This window comes from Salmo salar, chromosome ssa14 (assembly GCF_905237065.1).
Source record: "Salmo salar chromosome ssa14, Ssal_v3.1, whole genome shotgun sequence".
NCBI lineage: Eukaryota > Metazoa > Chordata > Actinopteri > Salmoniformes > Salmonidae > Salmo > Salmo salar.
The window spans coordinates 25,287,851-25,310,684 of NC_059455.1; the positions used below are offsets into that span (position 1 = coordinate 25,287,851).

General features: G+C 41.8%; 1 protein-coding gene across 1 annotated transcript in view; it reads right to left on the reverse strand.

Annotated features, from left to right (window-relative positions):
* Positions 1–803: 803 nt before the first annotated feature.
* LOC106569229 (junctophilin-1) overlaps positions 804–22,834 on the reverse strand; it is a 29,535-nt gene continuing 7,504 nt past the window's right edge. The window contains exons 2-6 of the mRNA XM_014140386.2: positions 17,870–18,632; positions 6,122–6,240; positions 4,108–4,796; positions 3,827–3,923; positions 804–3,649 (exon numbers count right to left, since the gene is read on the reverse strand). Of these exons, the coding sequence (XP_013995861.1) occupies positions 3,843–3,923; positions 4,108–4,796; positions 6,122–6,240; positions 17,870–18,632 (1,652 nt within the window). The 3' untranslated portion in view covers positions 804–3,649; positions 3,827–3,842. The remainder of the gene's footprint in view (positions 3,650–3,826; positions 3,924–4,107; positions 4,797–6,121; positions 6,241–17,869; positions 18,633–22,834) is intronic.

Below are 22,834 nucleotides of genomic sequence, written 5' to 3' on the forward strand. Positions count from 1 at the left end.
CTTATGCGTGGAGTAATGACTGTTGAGAAAATTGTGGACAGTGGGGACAGAAAAATAGAATACTCAGTGTGAAATGTTTTAGTGCTTTAAAGCTTATGGACTCTCAGGAGGCTTTCTCCCCTAGAGGAACAGTATAAGGAGTTGCCATGGCTGCAATACATTCATTATATGGGCCTGTTTCCACTGAACCGCTGTCACTTACAGTGGTTGTCTGGAAACACAAAGAGAATGGATCAAAAACAGTTTGTCAGTGACCTTCCTTCCATTCGCTGATACACACTGCGATGTGAGCAGAGTACATACAGAGAGAAATCCGCAACCTCTTCCATTGCCTTCAAATGTGACACTCTCCCAGCAGCAGCTGTTGTACACTATTTTAGTCTCAGGATAACCGCAGCAATCCCTGAGACCAGGGCCAATTTTCACTCTGGGGGGGGGTTAGACTGCTCCTAATAAAATAGTACCCCTTCTGCTATGGCAGGCCAGCCATAGGGCAAAGGGGAATTCCCCCCATCCTCTCACCACCAACGTTAAAATGAAGTTTAATCATTTGAAGTATTACATCAGTAGGCTTGAGTAAAAACAATGGACCGTAATTCAAAGTGCTACATCCAGGGTTTTGGAGTGAGAACAATAAAACATACAACGTTAACATGAAACCGAGTGGGATATCACTAACACATGTAGATCTATGGTCAAATGATGTCTCTTTTCAGATAGCCTCCTTACCTTCACTGATCCAACTTCTGATGAAGGACAAAAGAAAGCAGCCCCCACACAAAATTGGACAGACACATAAAAAATGATGTAAATGTTCTTTTAATTCTTAATGGGGGGAACAACTGCCCCAAAATCCATTAAAATCATTGTAGTCAGAAGATCATAAATATCAAAACTCGTTGTCCAATATAGCTTCATGCTGTTTTTGTATTCAGTGATGTTCTTTGTAAGCCTGGCAACAGTTCATAAATATAGAATTGATATTAAAATCACAAATTAAAAATATCTATCAAATGGTAAGTTACATTTTTCCAAAAGTTTACAGGCTAGTTTTCCAAAACACATTTTAGAAAAATACAATCATACATAAAACGACTATTACTTTGCCTGTAAAAAGTAACAACAGCTCGTCATTTTGGGCAAAAAAATGTATGGAGCATCAGGTACAATTAGTAGAAAATAGCCTTATACATAGCTGTGTGCAAATACAGTTTAGACAAGAAAAATACATTTATTGATCATTCATCGTTGAACTTTCAACTTTGAACGTTGCTTGTGCTCTTTAACGCTGTGCTCTAAGTGTTCTTTATTACTTGACATTCAGAGAAGTAGTAATAAATATATCTGGAGGCATTTTCCCTTCTGATACTGTCTTCTTCCCATCTCACATACTCTCTGTGGCAGTCTATGACCAAACCTCTGTAAAACATCGCAATGTTACTGCCCTGAAATCCAACTAACACATTCTTCAACTCCTCATACCATACTCTTAGCAATGTTGCAATGAAAATGTTACCATAACCAGTGAAAATGCATCTCCTACACCTGTCAACAGTTAACTAAAATGTACGCTTTTATAAATATGATACATTTCATTCTATTTATTCAACTTTAACTGAGAAAAAATAACATTTATTATTCCAAAAATAAAAATACATCTTCATGCTTAGCTAACTAGGCACAAAAAAATATTAATAATACATTGATGACAAAATACAGTAATTAGACTTTCATATTTAAGACCAATGCACTCCCTCTCCTCTGTCTTCCCCAAGGTAAACTGGAACATTCTAATGTTCTAACAGTCCTGACAGATACTCATCTAAACATTTAGCCAACCATTTACTCTATCTGAATGTATTCAACACACATAACAAGGTGTAATTGCAGAAAGGGGCTCTGAGCATTGGACTCCTTTCACAACGGTGCAAGTTAGGATGAGGTCCAGTGTTGGTGGGGTGTTGGCTCGGGCCAAATTAAAGACTCAACTATTAAGCAACAAATGTGACTTTCATCAACCAACCCATGCACAAATAGTTTACTCATATATGACTAAATCAAACAACTCCTCAACGATATTCTACAAGACACAATTGCATATTTTCCTATTAAAATCAAACCAAACTAATCACGTTATTCTAATGTATTCTCTTCATGCGCCAATCTACTGTATATGTCATATTCATGTGGCAATAAATCAATACAAATTTGAACAAAGGAAGAAGAAATCAAGTTGGCAAGTCATTATGCCTCCATTTGACAATGTACAATTGCAAAATTAACCATTAAGCCTTTATCTCACAAAACAATTTAGACCACTATTTTTGGGGGACATTGATCCTTGATTGCACAATGAAAAAAGAAAAATATCTAACGAAGTGCAACCCACTTCCAAAACTACAGCCCTTTTGCTTTTTATGTTAAAATCAATCAAATTACAAACAACTCATTTGATGCAATATAGGGTCAGTGTGCAGAAATAACACTGTCAATGAGTAGCTACGTTAACAAACCGTATCAGTGGCTGGTTAAAGATAGATACAACTTGAATCACGAGGAAAGTTATTCAATATCACCAGTTAGCCCTTAATCAGAAAATAAATGTCAATTTTTTTTTCAATCACAAATCAGTGTTGATTCACTATGTAATCTCATACGTTTGTGTTACATGTAGCCAGCCAATAGCTGGTTAGTAAAAAACAAGCTGGTTAGTCAAAAGTTAACGCACAATCTGTGTTTGTATACTGCTAAGATGCTTCAATTTCATATACATTACTCTCAAATTTGACAATGTAGAAATAACTGGAATTAAACATTTCAATTTCTTTCAAATGAGAAGTGCTTTGTGTAGCATAGGCGTTAGGGAAATTCCTTTTGGATTTGAAGGATCTTAAAAAAGTTTGAGAAATGCATGGACTAGACTTAAATAAATAAAACGCTCTCTTAATAATTTGTAATACCTAAGGATAAACAAAGGAAAAAACATGAAAAAACGAACAGTTACTAACAAATACACAAAACAAATGCACTTGAAACGGCCCACGCACAAGCATGTCTCAACAGGAGAAGTTAGATAAGGCTGGGGAATGGAATAAGACTGGTGAGTGCGACTTTAAAAAAAATATGATTTCTTATGTACCAAGTGAATATTATAGCAAACACAGAGAAACACTCCCACGGCAGCAAAGCCTGCCGAAACACATTCCTCTGGCAGCCTTGTGCACTGCCTCTACCCACTAAAACGTCAGATGGCAAAATAGTAAGGCAGCTGTTAGCTTCCGTCAACTAAAAGTGCATCTCCGAACATATCCTGTCAAGCCCCCCCCCCCACCCCTCCAAATTCCCCCTGTCAGGGCAGATGGAGTGGCAACTCACTTGACTGGTAACAGCTTGGATCAGCAGATATTTCTTTTTGCTTTCGCAATGACTGCTTGCTTCAGATTTCACAGAACCTAAGCGTGTCACAAATCATCGCCAGCAAAACGGGGCAGCGTCGGGGCCGAATGGTCCTGTTCTCATCTTTCTCCCGTGTTTCACTCTTATTTCCAGTCCTTCTTTGCCTGTGTCTGTGCCTGACCGGCGCCATTTTTAAAGGCCATTGACGCAACTGCAGAGATAGGGGCCTGCGCCACTAGTTTTGATGAGTTCACTGAAGAGTGAAAACAGTAGGAGGGTCAATAGTTATGTTGAATCACATTGAGGCTTACTGTATCTTTCTTTCTTTTACTTTATGTTACATTTAAAAATGTCATGGAACATAAATTACTGTATCACAATGCTCTACAATTTATAACATCTGAATAGATGTTATTGAGTTGATTCTTACCTCAGTTCAGATTTCGTCAGGTTAAAAAATGGACAAAAATAATTGCTAGACCAATATTCAACAGCATTACAAGGGCAACCAGTATTGAGTTTGGACCCTGTGAAGTAGAAAAGAGATTCAGGAGAACATTTCAAAAATGGCATTTTTAAAGTTAGCTAGGCATTATCACTGAAAATATTAGACTACCTTTGATGTTTCACACGTTGTTCTGAAATGACACATTTATTTATCTTTGCTTCAGTTTTCCCATTTTCATCATCATACAGTATTTAGTTACTTACTGACTCTTCCTCTACGAAATCCGTGGTGATCTCCAAGCTGGCTTGTTTCCTAGTTTCTGCTAGACTTCTTGGCTTATACGAATCTAGTTTCTTAAGTCTTGATTCAGGTTTGCTTTCTTTGGATACCGACTTTGGCGCTATAGGTTTTGGGGTGGGTGTCCTGTACTGCGCCATAGGTTTTGCTGGCGGTGGCATCCGGGTGAGGGCGGACGGGGTAACATGCTCATCTACGTCCTCAGGTTCGTCTTGAGGGATCTTCACGTCTGCCTTCACATAGTAGCCGTGGTACTCAGTGTCAGTGTGCAGCTGTCCATTGCCAGGGCTGATGGGGACTGACTCCTCCATTTTGAACGGTTTCGGTTGAGGCAATTCCTGTCTTACTTCCTGTTTCAACGATGTCTTAGACACTGCCTTTGTGATGACCGGGAGCTGGCTCTCTGCTGCGGGGGTCTTGTTCTCTTTCCCTGGCTTGGGGGCGAGCTTGCTGAAGAAGCTCTTCTTGGGCTCCGGGGTATGTGTTGACGGGGGTGTTGGTGGGGGAGAGGACTGTGGACTCGCGGTGGGAGAGTTGTCTGGGGTTGTGCCTTTACGGTAGAAATGAGGGCTACTTGAAGGGGTCTTTTCTTTCTTCTCCTCTTGAACAATAGGTTCTATCGGTTCGTTGAACCTCTGCTTTATATAATCAGGGCCTAGAAAATGGAAGGACGTTATTATCATGATATACAGTCCTTTTATCTATACTTAGTCAATTTGTAGCATATACACAGTGATCTAATATCACAACGTTTGAATGAATACTGTGTGTTTATATCACTATCAACAAACACTCAAGTATTTAGTGATGAATCCTAATTTGAGATACAGAGATACACACACCTACATATTATGTATGTGTTGCTTTTGGTGAATGATAAATTCACATTTATTCACTGTCAGTTAGCTCATGGTTAGGATGCCTTTTCTGCGTCCATGATTTCACATATCGAGTATTTGTTCCTTAATGGAGTTTCAAAGCTGGTCCTGTTGGTTTATGATTCCGATTAAAGGTTCCAAGCATTCTCGACATTCTCCTGACCACTGATGAGGCCAACGCTGTAACACAGCTGACATGAGCCCACAAGCCAACGAAGTTAACACCTTTCTGACGCAAGCAGTGTAATCAAATGGAATCATGGTTCATAATATTACATTTGTTCTACTATTAATAGCAAGTGCTAAGATCACTTACTACATCTCTACAAGCTCAGCAGTTGTTCATAAAAAGCTCATCAAAGCACAACGGTAAATAATTAAGACATTTATGGGGCATTAAGAAAAAGTTAAGGAATCATTCAAATGAAATAGATTACAGATCACAAGCAGGCTGGCTATTGAACCTGGTTGTTAGGAGTCAGTGATCTACACTATCCTGATGTCAGGTCAAGTGTCACAGATTTAGCAAGGCTATATGGGCCAGACCTGAGCAAGACCATGTGGTAAAAAGAGGAATGCTCAAAAAGCATAATGATATAAGCCCACTGACCTTCATGCATACAGGAGCTGAACATGCATTAGAATGTAACACAATCACTGAAGAACCACCCTTTCATAAAACTAAGCAGGCTGACAAAAGTACCGATCTATATATTTAAATAATTATCTTGCAGAAAAAATGATATTACTTTGTAGAAGAATATGCTGTACAGTATATACGTATACATACATCATTGCCACAGAAACATGTTCACTCTAATACAAAATATTGTACTCATAAATCTGTGACACTTGGTGTCCCCCCCCAAAAATGACATTTTCTTTCTGAGGATAAAAAAGACCCCAAGGTAAATTATACTAATTATATGTTCCTCCCTAAATAGATTAGCATTTTAAAATTTGCATATACATCTGCCCCAGACAGAAGATAAAGAGAAACCCACAACCCAGACACAAAGGAAATTGGACAAAGGGGATTATTACAAGGGGCTGTGAGATAGATAGATGCTGGGGCCTAGTTGGGTACAGTATGTTGGGTTACCTGGCTGATGGAAGTTGGGGGACAGATCCCTAGCCACTGCCCTGGCGATGTCGGAGTCCTGACTCGCTGACTGACCAGCCTGGTCAGCAGCGTCACCTTTAGTCCTGGCGTGAGCTGTTCTGGATGAATGCAAAGCAGAATAAGAGCTGGTTAGACTGGGAAGGGTACATACCAAGGTTCAAATAGTATTTGTTTACTTTTACATACTATGAGTGTTTGTTTGAGCATGTTGTTTGAGGGTGTAAGATCTGCAGGGTTTGTACTTATGGGACTATTCTATTGGGTTCATTGCTCCAGACAAGCCCAATAAGACACAGCTAAACTATAACAAACATTTCAAATACTACTTGAAGCCAGGTCTAAGAGGGTGAAGAAGCACTGCATGCCTCTGGGCCATCCAGACAGACACTGTCTTAAGTGGCTTATAGGGTGGAGAGCTCAGTGATCCTCCAGTGTTCCCAATAAATACTGTTGGAGCAGCAGCTTTTCCAACATTAAATAATATTAGAAGTAGTTAGATAACCATTCACTTGTATAATTTAATTATCATACAGCCTCACACTCTTAGCATTAAAACGAATATTGAAAACACTAAATAGTTTGGCATGCCATATCCGTTGTGTGATATTCTATAGAAAGCATTGTCATTCATCAAAACCATTATTTTTGTCATTTCTGATTAAACTTTTTTTTTCAACTTCGATACAGTGCATTCGGAAAGTATTAAGACCCAGTGACTTCCACATTTTGTTACATTACAGCCTAATTCTAAAATTGATTTTTTTTTTAAATCTTCAATCTACAACACCACATTATGACAAAGCAAAAACAGGTTTATCGATTTTTTTGCAAATCTATTAAAAATGTAAAACAGATACCTTATTTATAAAAGTATTCAGACCCTTTGCTATGAGACTCAAAAATTAGCTCAGGTGCATCTTGTTTCCATTGATCATCCTTGATGTTTCTTCAACTTTATTGGAGTCCACCTGTGATAAATTCAATTGATTGGACATGATTTGGAAAGGCACACACCTGTCTATATAGGGTCCCACAGTTGACGATGCATGTCTGAGGAAAGACCAAGCCATGAGGTTGAAGGAATTGTCCGTAGAGTTCTGAGACAGGATTGTGTCGAGGCACAGACCTGCGGAAGGGCACCAAAAAAAATCTGCAGCATTGAAGGTCCACAAGAACACAGTGGCCTCCATCATTCTTAAATGGAAGAAGTTTAGAACCACCAAGACTCTTCCTAGAACTGGCCGTCCGGCCAAACTGAGAAATAGCGGAAGAAGGGCCTTGGTCAGGGAGGTGACCCAGAACCCAATGGTCACTGACAGAGCTCTAGAGTTTCTCTGTGGAGATGGGAGAACCTTTTCTCAGTAAAAGGCACATGACAGCCCACTTGGAGTTTGCCAAAAGGCACCTAAAGAACTCTCAAAGCATGAGAAACAAGATTATCTTTGGTGTGAATGCCAAGCATCACGTCTGGTGAAAACCGGGCACCATCCCTACGGTGAAGCATGGTGGTGGCAGTATCATGCTGTGGGGATGTTTTTCAGTGGCAGGTACTGGGAGACTAGTCAGGATCGAGGGAAAGATGAACGAAGCAAAGTACAGAGAGATCCTTGATGAAAACCTGCTCCAGAGCGCTCAGGAACTCAGACTGGGGCAAAGGTTCACCTTCCAACAGGACAATGACCCTAAGCACACAGCTAAGACAACGCAGGAGTGGCTTTGGGACAAGACTCTGAATGTCCTTCAGTGGCCCAGCCAGAGCCCGGACTTGAACCCGATCAAACATCTCTGGAGAGATCTGAAAATATCTGTGCAGCAACACTCCACATCCAATATGACAGAGCTTGAGAGGGCCTGCAGAGACGAATAGGAGAAACTCCCCAAATACAGGTGTGCCAAGCTTGTAGCGTCATACCCAAAAGGCTCTAGGCTGTAATCGCTGCCAAAGGCGCCTCAACAAAGTACAGTTGTGGCCAAAAGTTTTAAGAATGACACAAATATACATTTTCACAAAGTCTGCTGCCTCAGTGTCTTTAGATATTTTTGTCAGATGTTACTATGGAATACTGAAGTATAATTACAAGCATTTCATAAGTGTCAAAGGCTTTTATTGACAATTACATGAAGTTAATGCAAAGAGACATTATTTGCAGTGTTGACCCTTCTTTTTCAAGACCTCTGCAATCCGCCCTGGCATGCTGTCAATTAACTTCTGGGCCACATCCTGACTGATGGCAGCTCATTCTTGCTTAATCAATGCTTGGAGTTTCTCAGAATTTGTATGGTTTTGTTTTTCTACCCGCCTCTTGAGGATTGACCACAAGTTCTCAATGGGATTAAGGTCTGGGGAGTTTCCTGGCCATGGACCCAAAATATCGATGTTTTGTTCCCCGAGCCACTTAGTTATCACTTTTGCCTTATGGCAAGGTGCTCCATCATGCTGGAAAAGGCATTGTTCGTCACCAAACGGTTCCTGGATGGTTGGGAGAAGTTGCTCTCGGAGGATGTGTTGGTACCATTCTTTATTCATGGCTGTGTTCTTAGGCAAAATTGTGAGTGAGCTCACTCCCTTGGCTGAGAAGCAACCCCACACATGAATGGTCTCAGGATGCTTTACTGTTGGCATGACACAGGACTGATGGTAGCGCTCACCTTGTCTTCTCCGGACAAGCTTTTTTCCGGATGCCCCAATCAATCGGAAAGGGCATTCATCAGAGAAAATGACTTTACCTCAGTCCTCAGCAGTCCAATCCCTGTACCTTTTGCAGAATATCAGTCTCTCCCTGATGTTTTTCCTGGAGAGAAGTTGCTTCTTTGCTGCCCTTCTTGACACCAGGCCATCCTCCAAAAGTATTCGCCTCATTGTGCGTGCAGATGCACTCACACCTGCCTGCTGCCATTCCTGAGCAAGCTCTGTACTGGTGGTGCCCCGATCCCGCAGCTGAATCAACTTTAGGAGATGGCCCTGGCGTTTGCTGGACTTTCTTGGATGCCCTGAAGCCTTCTTCACAACAATTGAACCGCTCTCCCTGAAGTTCTTGCAATCTTACTGGCAGCAATATCTTTGCCAGTGAAGCCCTTTTTGTGCAAAGCAATGATGACTGCACTTGTTTCCTTGCAGGTAACCATGGTTAACAGAGGAAGAACAATGATACCAAGCACCATCCTCCTTTTGAAGCTTCCAGTCTGTTATTCGAACTCAATCAGCATGACAGAGTGATCTCCAGCCGTGTCCTCGTCAACACTCACACCTGTGTTAACGAGAGAATCACTGACATGATGTCAGCTGGTCCTTTTGTGGCAGGGCTGAAATGCAGATGAAATGTTTTTTGGGGATTCAGTTCATTTGCATGGCAAAGAGGGACTTTGCAATTAATTGCAATTCATCTGATCACTCTTCATAACATTCTGGTGTATATGCAAATTGCCATCATACAAACTGAGGCAGCAGACTTTGTGAAAATTAATTTTTGTGTAATTCTCAAAACTTTTGGCCACGACTGTTCTGACTAAAAGGTCTGAATAATTATGCAAATGTGATATTTAAGTTTTTTATTTTTAATACATTTACTACAATTTCTAAAAACCTGTTTTTGCTTTGTCAATTTGGGTATTGTGTGTAGATTGATGAGGGAATACAAACAATTTAATCAATTTTAGAATAAGACTGTAACATAACAAAATGTTGAAAAAGTCATGGGGGTTGAATACTTTCCGAATGCACTATATATACAAAAGTATGTGACCATCCCTTCAAATTAGGGGATTCGGCTATTTCAGCCACATCCGTTGCTGACATGTGTATAAAATCGAGCACACAGCCATGCATTCTCCTTAGACAAACATTGGCAGTAGAGTAGCCCGTACTGAAAAGCTAAGTGACTTTCAATGTGGCACAGTCATAGGATGCCATGTCAGTTCGTCAAATTTCTGCCCTCTAGAGCTGTCCCGGTGAACTGCAAGTGCTGTTTTTGTGAAGTGGAAACGTCTAGGAGCAACAACGGCTCAGCCGCGAAGTGGTAGGCCTCACAAGCTCACAGAATGGGACCGCAGAGTGCTGAAGTGCATAGCGCGTAAATATCGTCCGTCCTCGTTTGCAACACTCACTACTGAGTTCCAAACTGCCTCTGGAAGCAACGTCAGCACAAGAACTGTTCATCGGGAGCTTCATGAAATGGGTTTCCATGGCCGAGCAGCCGCACACAAGCCTAAGATCACCATGCACAATGCCAAGTGTCGGCTGGAGTGGTGTAAAGCTCACCGCCATTGGACTCTGGAGCAGTGGAAACGTGCTCTCTGGAGTGATGAATCACGCTTCACCATCTGGCAGTCTGACAGACGAATCTGGGTTTGGCGGATGCCAGGAGAATGCTACCTGCCCGAATGCATAGTGCCAACTGTAAAGTTTGGTGGAGGAGGAATAATGGTCTGGGGCTGTTTTTCATGGTTCAGGCCTCTTAGTTCCAGTGAAAGAAAATCTTAACGCTGCAGCATACAATGACATTCTAGACGATTCTATGCTTCCATTTTATTGCAACAGTTTGCGGAAGGCCCTTTCCTGTTTCAGCATGACAATGCCCCTGTGCACAAAGCTTTGGTCCATACAGAAATGGTTTGTCAAGATCGGTGTGGATGAATTTGACTGGCCTGCACAGAGCCCTGACCTCAACCCCATCGAACACCTTTAGGATTAATTTGAACGCCGACTGCGAGCCAGGCCTAATCGCCCAACATCAGTGTCCGACCTCACTAATGCTCTTGTGGCTGAATGGAAGCAAGTCCCCACAGCAATGTTCCAACAACTAGTGGAAAGCCTTCCCAGAAGTGTGGAGGCTGTTATTGCAGCAAGGGGGGGACCAACTCCATATTAATGCCCATGATTTTGGAATAAGATGTTCGAGAGCAGGTGTCTACATACTTTTGGTCATGTAGTGTATGTGTTGCATTCACTTTCTTTCAAGTAAAATTGTTTTTCAAAACAAACCATTTTCATGCGATGACATACGGAATACCATAACATACTTCTTTATATTTATCATGATTTATTTCAATGGTACAGTGATACAAGACCTTCAAGGTTAGTTCAATGGTGTTTCTTTATAAACAGCTCAATAAGAGGTAGTTGGTTTTACATCTGTTTGTGTAAGTGTCCTTCAGGGCCTCTGAATACAGAGCGCAGGAGGACTCACACTGTGTCTCTTGAACTGAATGTATCCTTTCAACATCTTTGAGGTGTTCACTTTTTGAATTAAGGTGGATATAAATTAAAGTTTTACTTCAGACATGTTTGACACCGATGAAGCTCACAAAGACGAAACATTTGCTTTTTCAACCTTCAAGATTGTGGACCTTCTCTTTTTCAAGTACTGACTATGAAAGTGCATTCCACCAACTTTAGGGGGCACATGACTACAGAACCTTAGTGTGCATTGAGGAGTCTTTTTTATGTGCAATTGGCTTTGCTACCTGTAAACAGCTGACAGTCTCGCAGACAGTGAATCATTGTGAATAATGAGAACATCATATGCATATAGAGTCGTTGTGCTGTTGAATGAATCATGGTAGAACTCTGTTATAGAGAGAATTGTACCGATACTTACATAGTTACAATTAGGAGTACAACAAGTTGTAAGGGAGAGTGGGGTAAATTGAGCCAACCCTTGTTTCTAGGAAATCATACACAAAATGTATAATTTGACCAAATATTTAGGAAGCTGTCATCATTTCATAGTCTGTGAAGGAAGAAACCACATGGGAAAAGTCCAAAGCAATTTCCCCCCTGAATGTTAAAATAGGCTTAACTTACCCCACTATCCCATACTCATATCATTATCATCATGGAGTCATGATAAGATTTAATGTGGGCTTCTTTAAAGCTTTGAAGCCTGTGAGCATAGGCTATACTACATCACGTAGCTTGGGGAGAAAATATAGCGAGCGAGGGCAAATTGAAAAAAGGCGACTTAAAACAAGTTTAAGAAACTTTACTGGAAGCTTGTTAGCAAGTCTAAGGAGAGTTCTGAGGAAAGGTGAGTGATAAACTCCAACACCTAGTCCCAACCAGATAGACTGAGTAATCCACCAGATGATAGTCGATGGTGGGACAGAGATGGGCTAATGTATCAGCTCAGCTGCTGCTGTATTCCTGTAAACTGTTGATAAGCCAAGTCCTGCCTTGCCTTATTTAGTCAGAGCTCAGTGCTGACTGACACACTAGTGGCTGCTGGCCTCACATGTGAGCAGGCCACAGTTAGTACACACCGTCCGGTCTGGTCTTGGAACTTCTTGCCCTCCTTCATCTCTCCCCCCTCTCTCTCTCCATCTCTCTCTCTACTCCCTCCCTTCTTTCCTCCTCTGGGCTTCCACCCAGATGATGGGGAAAGCGACGCAAACCGAACCCAGCCTGCACTTTCCAAAGCTCTTACCATGCTTATCAACTCAGACACACAAGTCTTCAAAGACCAAAACCTTCATTTTGGACATTCTGCCTCTGACACATTTATATTTCATGACGGGAGGAGTTGTTGTGGTGGTGACATATGAGAGCCCTCATTAAAATTCATACAGATGCCAGAAAATCAGGAGAAAGAACATGCTAATGAGTGGTTCTCATCAGAGAAGAAGATTATGAGGAAAGGGGGATGGGTGGGCATGATATGGCAATAAAGTCTCTATTTTGATACTTTAAACAGATATGGGTGGGTGTTTTACATGGTAGTATATCATTTAATCTCTGTGCATTGCATTCAGTGAGGGATAATCAACGAGGGGCTATGTGTTCTCTGGAAAATAATGCACAATGTGGAAGGTGTGTTCCACAGCACATTAGTGGAGTGTAATTGACCTTCCACGGAGTTGCATTATTTTCCAGAGAATGCATGGAGCCCTGAGTTGACTATCCCTTTTATACCATGGCTATGAATTAACACATTTGCCTCTAGAAATGTATTAATTTGCCAGTATAAATTTGACAACATCCACTGAAGTAGCAATTAAGTTTACTATCCAGCTAGATAGCTACAGTAGTTGCCTTGGTAACCAACCAGGCTTGCTAGCTTAGCTAACCAAACCATCATCCTAGCTTGCTATTATGAAAACCGAATTCAACAATGCCAATGTTTTTAATTTGACCTTTGCTTTCAAAAGCAGCTCAAAAATAGAACATGTAAGAATGAACTTCGTAGCCATTGAATTATACCATGCAATTATACCGTGAATGCCCTTCAGAAACTAGTGTTTAACAAACCCATGCTATAAAAGGACAATAGAGCAGTTAATCAATGTTGTTGTTTAATGTAGCGTTGAAAGAAAACATAATTTGCTGTTGTCCAAGTGATAGACAAGATAGGCTACTAACAATGTGATTGTTTTATCTCTAAGTGAGTCTTTATTTCTAATTCAACTTTAATTTAGTTTGGAATAATTCCAAGTCCACGGCACGTCATGACGACTTTTTAGACCATGGGCTCTATTTTAACAAACCTAATGCAATGGTAAATCTAAGCGCTGGCAGTAGTGCTAAAGGTCCGGGGGGTGTCAGAAATATTTTTGCTATTTTCACAGCCATTAAAATGAGCGCGAAAGTTAGCGGTAGCTCTAAGGGGCTGGGTGTTGATGAATAAACAAGTTGTAGGTGTAGGGCTTGGCCACTCAAGGTGTTCCATGGCTAAATACGGCATGTGGTTTTCCTCAAGTTCTGTAGGTTATTGACGATTTTTGCGTTGTCATCAACTCCAATTCGGCCTTTCCCTCTTATAGAATATTAGCTCAAAAGTATTGTGGAGCTCCTGCACCCAAAATGAGTACCGGAACCTATTTCAGTCCAAGTCAAGCACTGATAAGAAGCCTATTTTATGATGTTTCCACTGGATCAGAGCTTGACATTTTTAACGTTAATTCTGAGTGGTTATCGAAAGGGAGAGAGCTGGAAAGATTTTTAAATACATTACATTTACATTACATTTAAGTCATTTAGCAGACGCTCTTATCCAGAGCGACTTACAAAATGGTGCATTCACCTTATGATATCCAGTGGAACAGCCACTTTACAATAGTGCATCTAAATCTTTTAAGGGGGGGGGTTAGAAGGATTACTTTATCCTATCCCAGGTATTCCTTAAAGAGGTGGGGTTTCAGGTGTCTCCGGAAGGTGGTGATTGACTCCGCTGTCCTGGCGTCGTGAGGGAGCTTGTTCCACCATTGGGGTGCCAGAGCAGCGAACAGTTTTGACTGGGCTGAGCGGGAACTGTGCTTCCTCAGAGGTAGGGGGGCCAGCAGGCCAGTGGTGGATGAACGCAGTGCCCTTGTTTGGGTGTAGGGCCTGATCAGAGCCTGAAGGTATGGAGGTGCCGTTCCCTTCACAGCTCCGTAGGCAATCACCATGGTCTTGTAGCGGATGCGAGCTTCAACTGGAAGCCAGTGGAGAGAACGGAGGAGCGGGGTGACGTGAGAGAACTTGGGAAGGTTGAACACCAGACGGGCTGCGGCGTTCTGGATGAGTTGTAGGGGTTTAATGGCACAGGCAGGGAGCCCAGCCAACAGCGAGTTGCAGTAATCCAGACGGGAGATGACAAGTGCCTGGATTAGGACATTGATGAACTTTTATTATTCTCAATGGATGTAAAAACAGACTTTGTTTGCATGCTATTTGAGGTGAAGAAAACATTACTTTGAGAAGCTCCACAGGCCATTAGTGGTGGTGCGTTAAGCCAATCAGAAATACTATCAGATCTCTAAATGGGCACATTTATATGCCTCTATTTACGCGCAGGCCAGGTAGCCTATAGGCCTACTTCTATGCGTGCGCGTCCTTACTCAACATTGACAGAAGAGCTCCAAACAAAAAGACAATGACTAAATTGATAGAACTCGTAAATGGAATTAAATAAACCAAAACTTGTTTCTCACAAGTGTAGCATAGTTTGTGCACTCTGCAAACAATGTGTCCACTCCGACAATGAGAACAGGAAGATTGGAATAATAATATTGAATGTATTAAAAGAAATGACCGTAACCAAAGTAACAAACATTGTAGATTAAAAATGATAGGAATTAACGGTAAATGTACTACTGGTGATATATGTAATGGAACATTGATATACAGTAACAATCAAACGCAAACAATCCACACAATGAAGTTATGAAACAATGAATGTGCACAAATTGGCAGGAGAGAGTGCATTCTGGAGAGAGAAGTGCATTTTGCATCTGGGCGAATGGTCAATCCGACGTCTGCATTGGCCATGCAACATTTACGGTGATATGGCCTCAGCAGAAGTCAGGGCAAGAATGGCCTCAGCAGAAGTCAGGGCATTCATACTTCTTGCGCTTCGCAAAACGTGCAGCGCTGTTGTCAAGGAAGTGGGTTTATGTTTATACAGGATGTTGCGCCCCCACCTACCGTCAACCAATCATATCAATGCGGAGCTATACAGAGCCCTCTGCTTTGTTACGACATTTGGGATGCGGTACAGAGCTCTATTTGGACTCTGCATGCCTCCATGCAAAGCCTTCGGCCACATTTTCGAATCAAGGATAAATTAGCCTTTAGTCTAGGCCTCCGCAATCAATTAGTTCACTGAGATGGGAGCATATATGTGTAAGTGACCTGATTAGTGTATATATATTTGTTAGTGCTCAACTAAAACACTCTAGGTCAACCAACAGCCTAAGACCAAACAATCGACCAGTCAACTAATTGGGGTCATCCCTAGTTAACAGTTAACATTGTTGTAATTGGCTTCAACCAGTATGGGCCTTTACACATCGCACTTCTCAAATAAAAAAATACTAGGCTCCCGTAAATTCAATTGTATGTGTGAGGCACATTCTCAATAAGCAAGATCGAGCCTAGGCCTACTGTTTATATGCCCTTATAGGACTGACAAAATGTATTTTCTTATGTTTGGAGGAGTGTGTCTTTAGAAATGGGGATGACTACAAGCCGAATGGAGTATGCACTGCAGGTAGGCCTATGTGAATAATGCAAAAGCATATCGTCAAAAGCCTCAAGCGTAGAGCATTTAGTAACCTTTTATAGATAGGCTACTTGGCTAACGCATGGCCAAGATAAGAAAGATACCAGACGCATTGCTGTTGAACAAGCTTTTGTTATAGTAGCGTAAGGGTTTCCTACTAAGGGCTTCGTTTTTTTTTTATCAAACGAAATGGAAAACAAGGAATTGTTACAGGAAAATAATTTAAATGTTTCTAAATAAGTGTGTCACCAGATTATCTCATCTCTCGTTCCATGATAGGCATATAGCCTACATGGATTTTTTTTACGTACTTCCAAAACATTTTAATAGTCTATCTACGTGGATAAAAAGGGGTTCGTTGCTTACTGTTTTGCTGCTGCCAAACTTTTTATACAACTTTTGTGATTAAAATTAATTTCACTGGTCTCATAAGCCAAACCATGTATCGATAGTCTTGACAACTTGGCGAATGCATTGGGGATGACAAAACAACTAGGATAGACTATGCTTGGTTTTTAATCAAATAAAACGAAATGGGGGGGGACTTTTTTAATGTTTCTAAATACGAGGTTTACAAGCACAAAAAGCACATATCTCTTGTTCAAGGTGCATATGGGCACTGTGCCTCACGGCTGGATAGGCTGCGCTTCCTTTGTCTTAATCTATGCCATAACCAACCGCGTTATCGCAAAGACCAGCTTTCGGGTTGTCTTAAATATCCCCACCAGCGCGTAATTGGGCAAACAATGGCGCTGGAGGGAATGGCGGCCGTTTTACGGGCTCCTGACCAATTGTATTATTTTGTGTATTATTTGGATGATCGGGTTAAATTGAACCCAATCAGCAGATCTGATCTGGAAGTTTGTTGGTCAAGCCAAACATAACTCCATCTGTCTTGCTATGTGAAATTAATCAGTCTAAACACAATTAGGTTACTGTGTGTGTGTGTGTGTGTGTGTGTGTGTGTGTGTGTGTGTGTGAGAGAGAGAGAGAGAGAGAGAGTGAGAGAGAGAGTGAGAGAAAGAGTTGGAGAATGTTGGAGAGAGATGGGAGAGGTAGGATGAGGTGACACCAATAAAAACCTGACCCCTCATTGAGAATCCCAACCTGTCAGCCATTCAATTTAACCCAATCAGCAGTCCTAACCTGGAAACCCATGCAGCAGTAGGATTATTTACCACCAACAACACCACAACATTGGCTGTGTCCAAAATGGCACCCTATTCCCCATATGGAAAAGTCTGAAAGGGATCCTTGGGATGTCCCAACTCTGACGTCATCCCATTGAAGTTGACATTTAAAACGGTTAAGGTAAGGATTAAGGTTAGGGAAGGGTTATGTTTAGGGTAAGTATGTCCCAAGAATCCAAGATAGCACTAACCTTCCCCATATAGTGCACTACTTTCGACCAGGGCCAATAAGGCTCTAGTCAAAAGTTGTTCACTGTATACTGCCCTACCAAGCAAAAAGGCAGTAACTGCTCATAGCGTGGAACTGAGAAAAATGGCTTCTATTTACCTTGGTTTCACAGTAACTTTATGCAGTTACTGCTAACATTACCCCCATTTAATCCAAAACACAATACAATAGAGGCAGGATACTTTTCCACATGATTAAGCATGTATTTAATGTAGCAAAAATGACTAACTAATTTTCGACCAAATGAGCATTTACTGTTTTTTTGCTTGGTAGGGCAGTATAGGAAATAGGGTGTCAATTCAGATGCAACCATACACATTGAGAAACTGATTACCTTGAAGTGGCTATTTCTACTTTTGTTCTGGCAATAGCTGCTGCCCGTATGGCTCCTTCCACAGCCCGATCCACTTTCTGTTTAGTTTTGGTGTTTTTGAGAGGAATGAGCTGCTTCTTGATGCCTCGCGCCAACACATTGTTTTTATACTTCCCCTCTTCTTTGATGCCGTCTGGGAACATTGTGCATCCGTAGCCGTGGCGTTTGTTGTTCATCCACTCACCCTCATACTTCATCCCGTTGGTACGCTCGCTGACACCAAAGCCGTTCCGCTTGTCATTCTTCCACTCCCCCATGTAGGACTCTGTGGTGGTGGCATCTACATTGTCCTCCAGGGGCATGTACTCATCAACTCCATCTCCAAAGCTGATGGTGGAGTTGGCATCACTGGAGCTGATTCGGCTGATGGAGCTGGCGGCATCACTGGGGGCAGAGCTGCGTTTGCTCGATATGGACGACCTGGAGTCTGACTTTCTGAGGTTTCTGAGGCTTCCGAACAGGGACCCTCTACGAAACAGGCCCTTTTTCTTCTCACCTTCGCCTTCACTGTGGAAGTTGAGAACAAAGCCTCCTCTGATGCCGGCAGGGCTGTCTGACAGGTCGAGGTTGGCATGGAGGACGGTGCCATTGCTCTGTTCGCTGCGGAGCGAGGCCAGCGAGGTTCGGAGGGGCGAACGAATAACCGTAGCCATTCCGTAAGGCACACTTTGTCTCACACCATATCCGTGTCGCATTCCTCCTATCCATTGTCCCTGGTATGTACCTGTTAGGATAACAAAAAATGTCAAGAATGAATACAAACATTAAGAAAATCATGAACTACATTTTTGTCATGATCACAGAATAATCACTTGGCGTACAACATTTTAATATTAGAGTTGATTAGAAAATCTATTTACACTGGCCCAATGTCAATTCAAGGAATTGAAGTGAAAAAAAACATATCTACATGTCCATAATATCCCTGTTACACTGGGAACTTTCCATTGAACGGATTAAAATCACATCCAATACCTAATTTTACCCAGGTACTGTGATTCTCCTGTCAGTCAGACAGAGCTGTATGTTTCCAAACCACATACAAGATACCATGTCCATGATGAGATTCATATTTCAGTCTTTGTTTGTATCATGATTTACTATCACTTCATCATTTGCTATTAATATACTCTTGGCGTTATGCCAAACCAGGCAGTCTTTAGTCGTGTCTACACTTGACATTTACATGCGATTCCTGCTATCAAAATACGAAGATCGCATTGAAAAGATGGGTCCAGACCAATTCTCCCTCAAAAATGTTTCGGCACTGACCAAATTTAAGGTCTGCTGAGCGCAAACTTTTTGAATGTTGTGAAAATTCTGTCCAACTTCCGGTGCGGGCGTTTACAGTGAACACTGAGGCTGTACCTGCTTTAAGTTACAGTTTTAACAGTGGCAAAGTAGGCTACTGTGGTTATTTGATCATAATGTAGGCCTACCAGAGTGGTCAACCATCTAGCCAGCGAGCTAATATTTAGAAGAAAAAAATTGTTTGGCTAGAGTTATGCTAACCCATTTGCAATCCCTTTAGCATTGCTTGCTAGCTTGCTGGCTAGCTACAGAGGTTGTTGATGTGTTATTATCATATTTTGCCTATTCCACCGTTTGTAGAATGCATACTGGCATTTGAATATAGAGCAGGAAAAGGGAATCCAGACACACTGTGGTGTAGATAGATGCATGACACATTTGGAATTCCATGATCAGAATACTAAAGCTGCATGAACTGTCAAGTCTAGACATGGCCTTTATGGCAGTAGACATACATGACAAGCATAGGACACCACTGGTACATCCTTTAAGTTATGTACCACTGGTGTGTTGCACTGTATGTTTAGGTTATGGAAAGGTGGCAAGAATGAAGCTATTACTATGTAGTGCCCTTATCCATGATTAGATGGGGCCTATTGAGGTTACAACAAGTGCAGTTGTCCAAATATGTTAGCCTTAAAATATTTTGTAAGATGAGCTCCCACCCATGGTAACAACCTGTCTGCAACAGGTCGTGGCATGGAGGTCAGGAGGGACTGGGAAGTGTAGGCTACTTATTCTACACCCCAATCCCAAATCAACCACTAGGCCCTATGCCCTATGTACTTGTGGAGATCTAATACCATTTTATTGGTATTGAAGCAATGTAGTGAAACTTCCACCTAGCCTATCAGAGGGCAAGTTTGAGCTATTAGCATATTGCTTACACCTGTCAAATCCTCTGCAATCTCCACAAATGCATAGGGATCTAGGGGTTGATTTGGCATTCCTTATGCCTCCTGCACACAGGATCCATTGGAAGAACTGCAGTTCGGCAGAAGTCACTCATTTCAAACATGGCTCAGGTGGAAGTAAAACAACGCTGTCACACTAACAGTAACGTTGAACCCACCACCATAACACTAACTGACTTGACATCCTCACAACCTCAGTTGACACTCCAACTGTATTTTTGGCATTCAGATATTTGTTTGAAGGTGGAAGTGCAAAATAGACTTTCCACCATAATTGTGATATCTCAAGCCTTCCCACCGTTTCAGCGACTAAATGCATACTGCATTCTGGTGTGCACTCAAAGCGATATGCCACTCTGTCCATCATAGCTTCCACAGAGAATAATGTACTATTTTAAAGATGGAAGTAACTTGAGACATTGGGAAGTTTGTTGGTCATGCTAAACTTAACTCCATCTGTCTTGCTATGTGATATGAATCAGTCTGAACACATTAGGAGGATAGATTACGACACTTTTTGTCAGTGACTAGTGTTTATATTTCGTTGAGTGACACTCCCACTGTCCCACAGATTCCTAAGCGGACTGATCCTATGCTGACTCAGGTACCCAGGGGCGTCAATTGGGTATGCCAGTCATACTCTAGCTCAACACCAACCATTTAAAATAGGCTAATAAAATCATTCCAATCCCGATTAAAAGGCTAATGCAGTTTAGCAGTATTAGCGAGCTGACTTTAGGACCATGCATACGCCTGGGAGCTGGAGGGAAGGCTGGCTATCTTTATGGAAAGCGCATCAATACAGCTGCAGTGAACAGCGCAACTTTTTCTTAAAACAGTGAAGAGCAGAAGAGATGGGGAGGCCCAACCTCCTCAATGAATTTCATAAAAATGGTAAAACATTAAAAAAATTATCCTTTTTAGATAAAACTATACTAAATATATTCACGTCACCAAATAATTGATTAAAACACACTGTTTTACAATGGTCTTTGGTAGCCTCAACAGCACTCCATAGGCTAGCACCATGGTGTAGTTGGAGGACAGCTAGATTCCATCCTCCTCTGGGTACATTGACTAAAAATACAAAACCTAGGAGTCTCATGGTTCTCACCCCCTTCCATAGACTTACACAGTAATTATGACAACTTCCGGATGACGTCCAACAATCTATCAGAGCTCTTGCAGCATGAACTGACATGTTGTCCACCCAATGAAAGGATCAGAGAATGAATATAGTACTGAAAGCATAAGCTACAGCTAGCTAGCACTGCAGTGCATAAAATGTGGTGACACCCGCAATAACATCTGCTAAACACGTGTATGTGACAAATACAATTTGATTTGACTCGGAGAGAAAGAAAATAGTTGGAACAGTTTTTAACAAATTCATTTCTTCCAAGATGAAGTAGAGGCAAGAGAGAGAGAGAGATTTCGTCATTTCACTTTCAGTATCACTTATTAGTTTAGCTTACTCAAACACCCTGCTCAAACAGAGGGATGCTATGTTAGCTAGCTGGCTATGACTATCCAACACAACACTGGAACTCCTCCATGTCAAGGTAAGCTTTTGGTTTGATACATTTATTGCCACTGGGGCCCGCCAGTGTAAGTGCTAAAGTGCTTACTGACTGTACACTGTAACGTTACTGCATGATTGTAGCGGGTTTACTAATGCGTTAAATCAAATAAAATCAAACTTTATTTGTCACATGCGCCGAATACAACAAGTGTAGACCTTAGCGTGAAATGCTTACTTAGAAGCCCTGAACCAACAGTGCAGTTCAAGAAGAGTTAAGAAAATATTTACCAAATAACTAAAGCAAAACATAATAAAGAGTAACACAATAAAATAACAATAACTAGGCTATATACAGGGCGTACTGGTACCGAGTCAATGTGCAGGGGTACAGGTTAGTCGAGGTAATTTGTACATGTATGTAGGGATGAAGTGACTGCATAGATAATAAACAGCGAGTAGCAGCAGTGTACAAAACAAATGGAGGGGGGTGTGTCAATGTAAATAGTCCGGTGGCCGTTTTATTAATTGTTCAGTAGTTTTATGGCTTGGGGGTAGAAGTTGGTATGGAAGCTTTTGGTCCTAGACTTGGCGCTCCGGTACCGCTTGCCGTGCGGTAGCAGAGAGAACAGTTTATGACTTGGGTGACTGGAGTCTCTGCCAAATGTTTTGGCTTTCCTCTGCTACCACCTATTATATAGGTCCTGGATGGCAGGAAGCTTGGCCTCAGTGATGTACTGGGCCGTACGCACTACCCTCTGTAGCGCCTTACTGTCAGATGCCGAGGAGTTGCCATACCAGGCAGTGATGCAACCGGTCAGGATGCTCTCAATAGTGCAGCTGCATAACTTTTTGAGGATCTGGGGACCCATGCCATGTCTCCTGAAGGGGACAAGGTGTTGTCGTGTCCTCTTCATGACTGTCTTGGTGTGTTTGGACCATGATAGTTCGCTGGTGATGTGGACACCAAGGACCTTGAAACTCTCGACCCGCTCCACTACAACCCCATCGATGTTAATGGGGGCCTGCACAGGCCGCCTTTTCCTGTAGTCCACGATCAGCTCCTTTGTCTTGCTCACATTGAAGGAGAGGTTGTTGTCCTGGCACGACACTGCCAGGTCTCTAACCTCCTCCCTATAGGCTGTCTAATCGTTGTCGGTGATCAGGCCTACCACTGTTGTG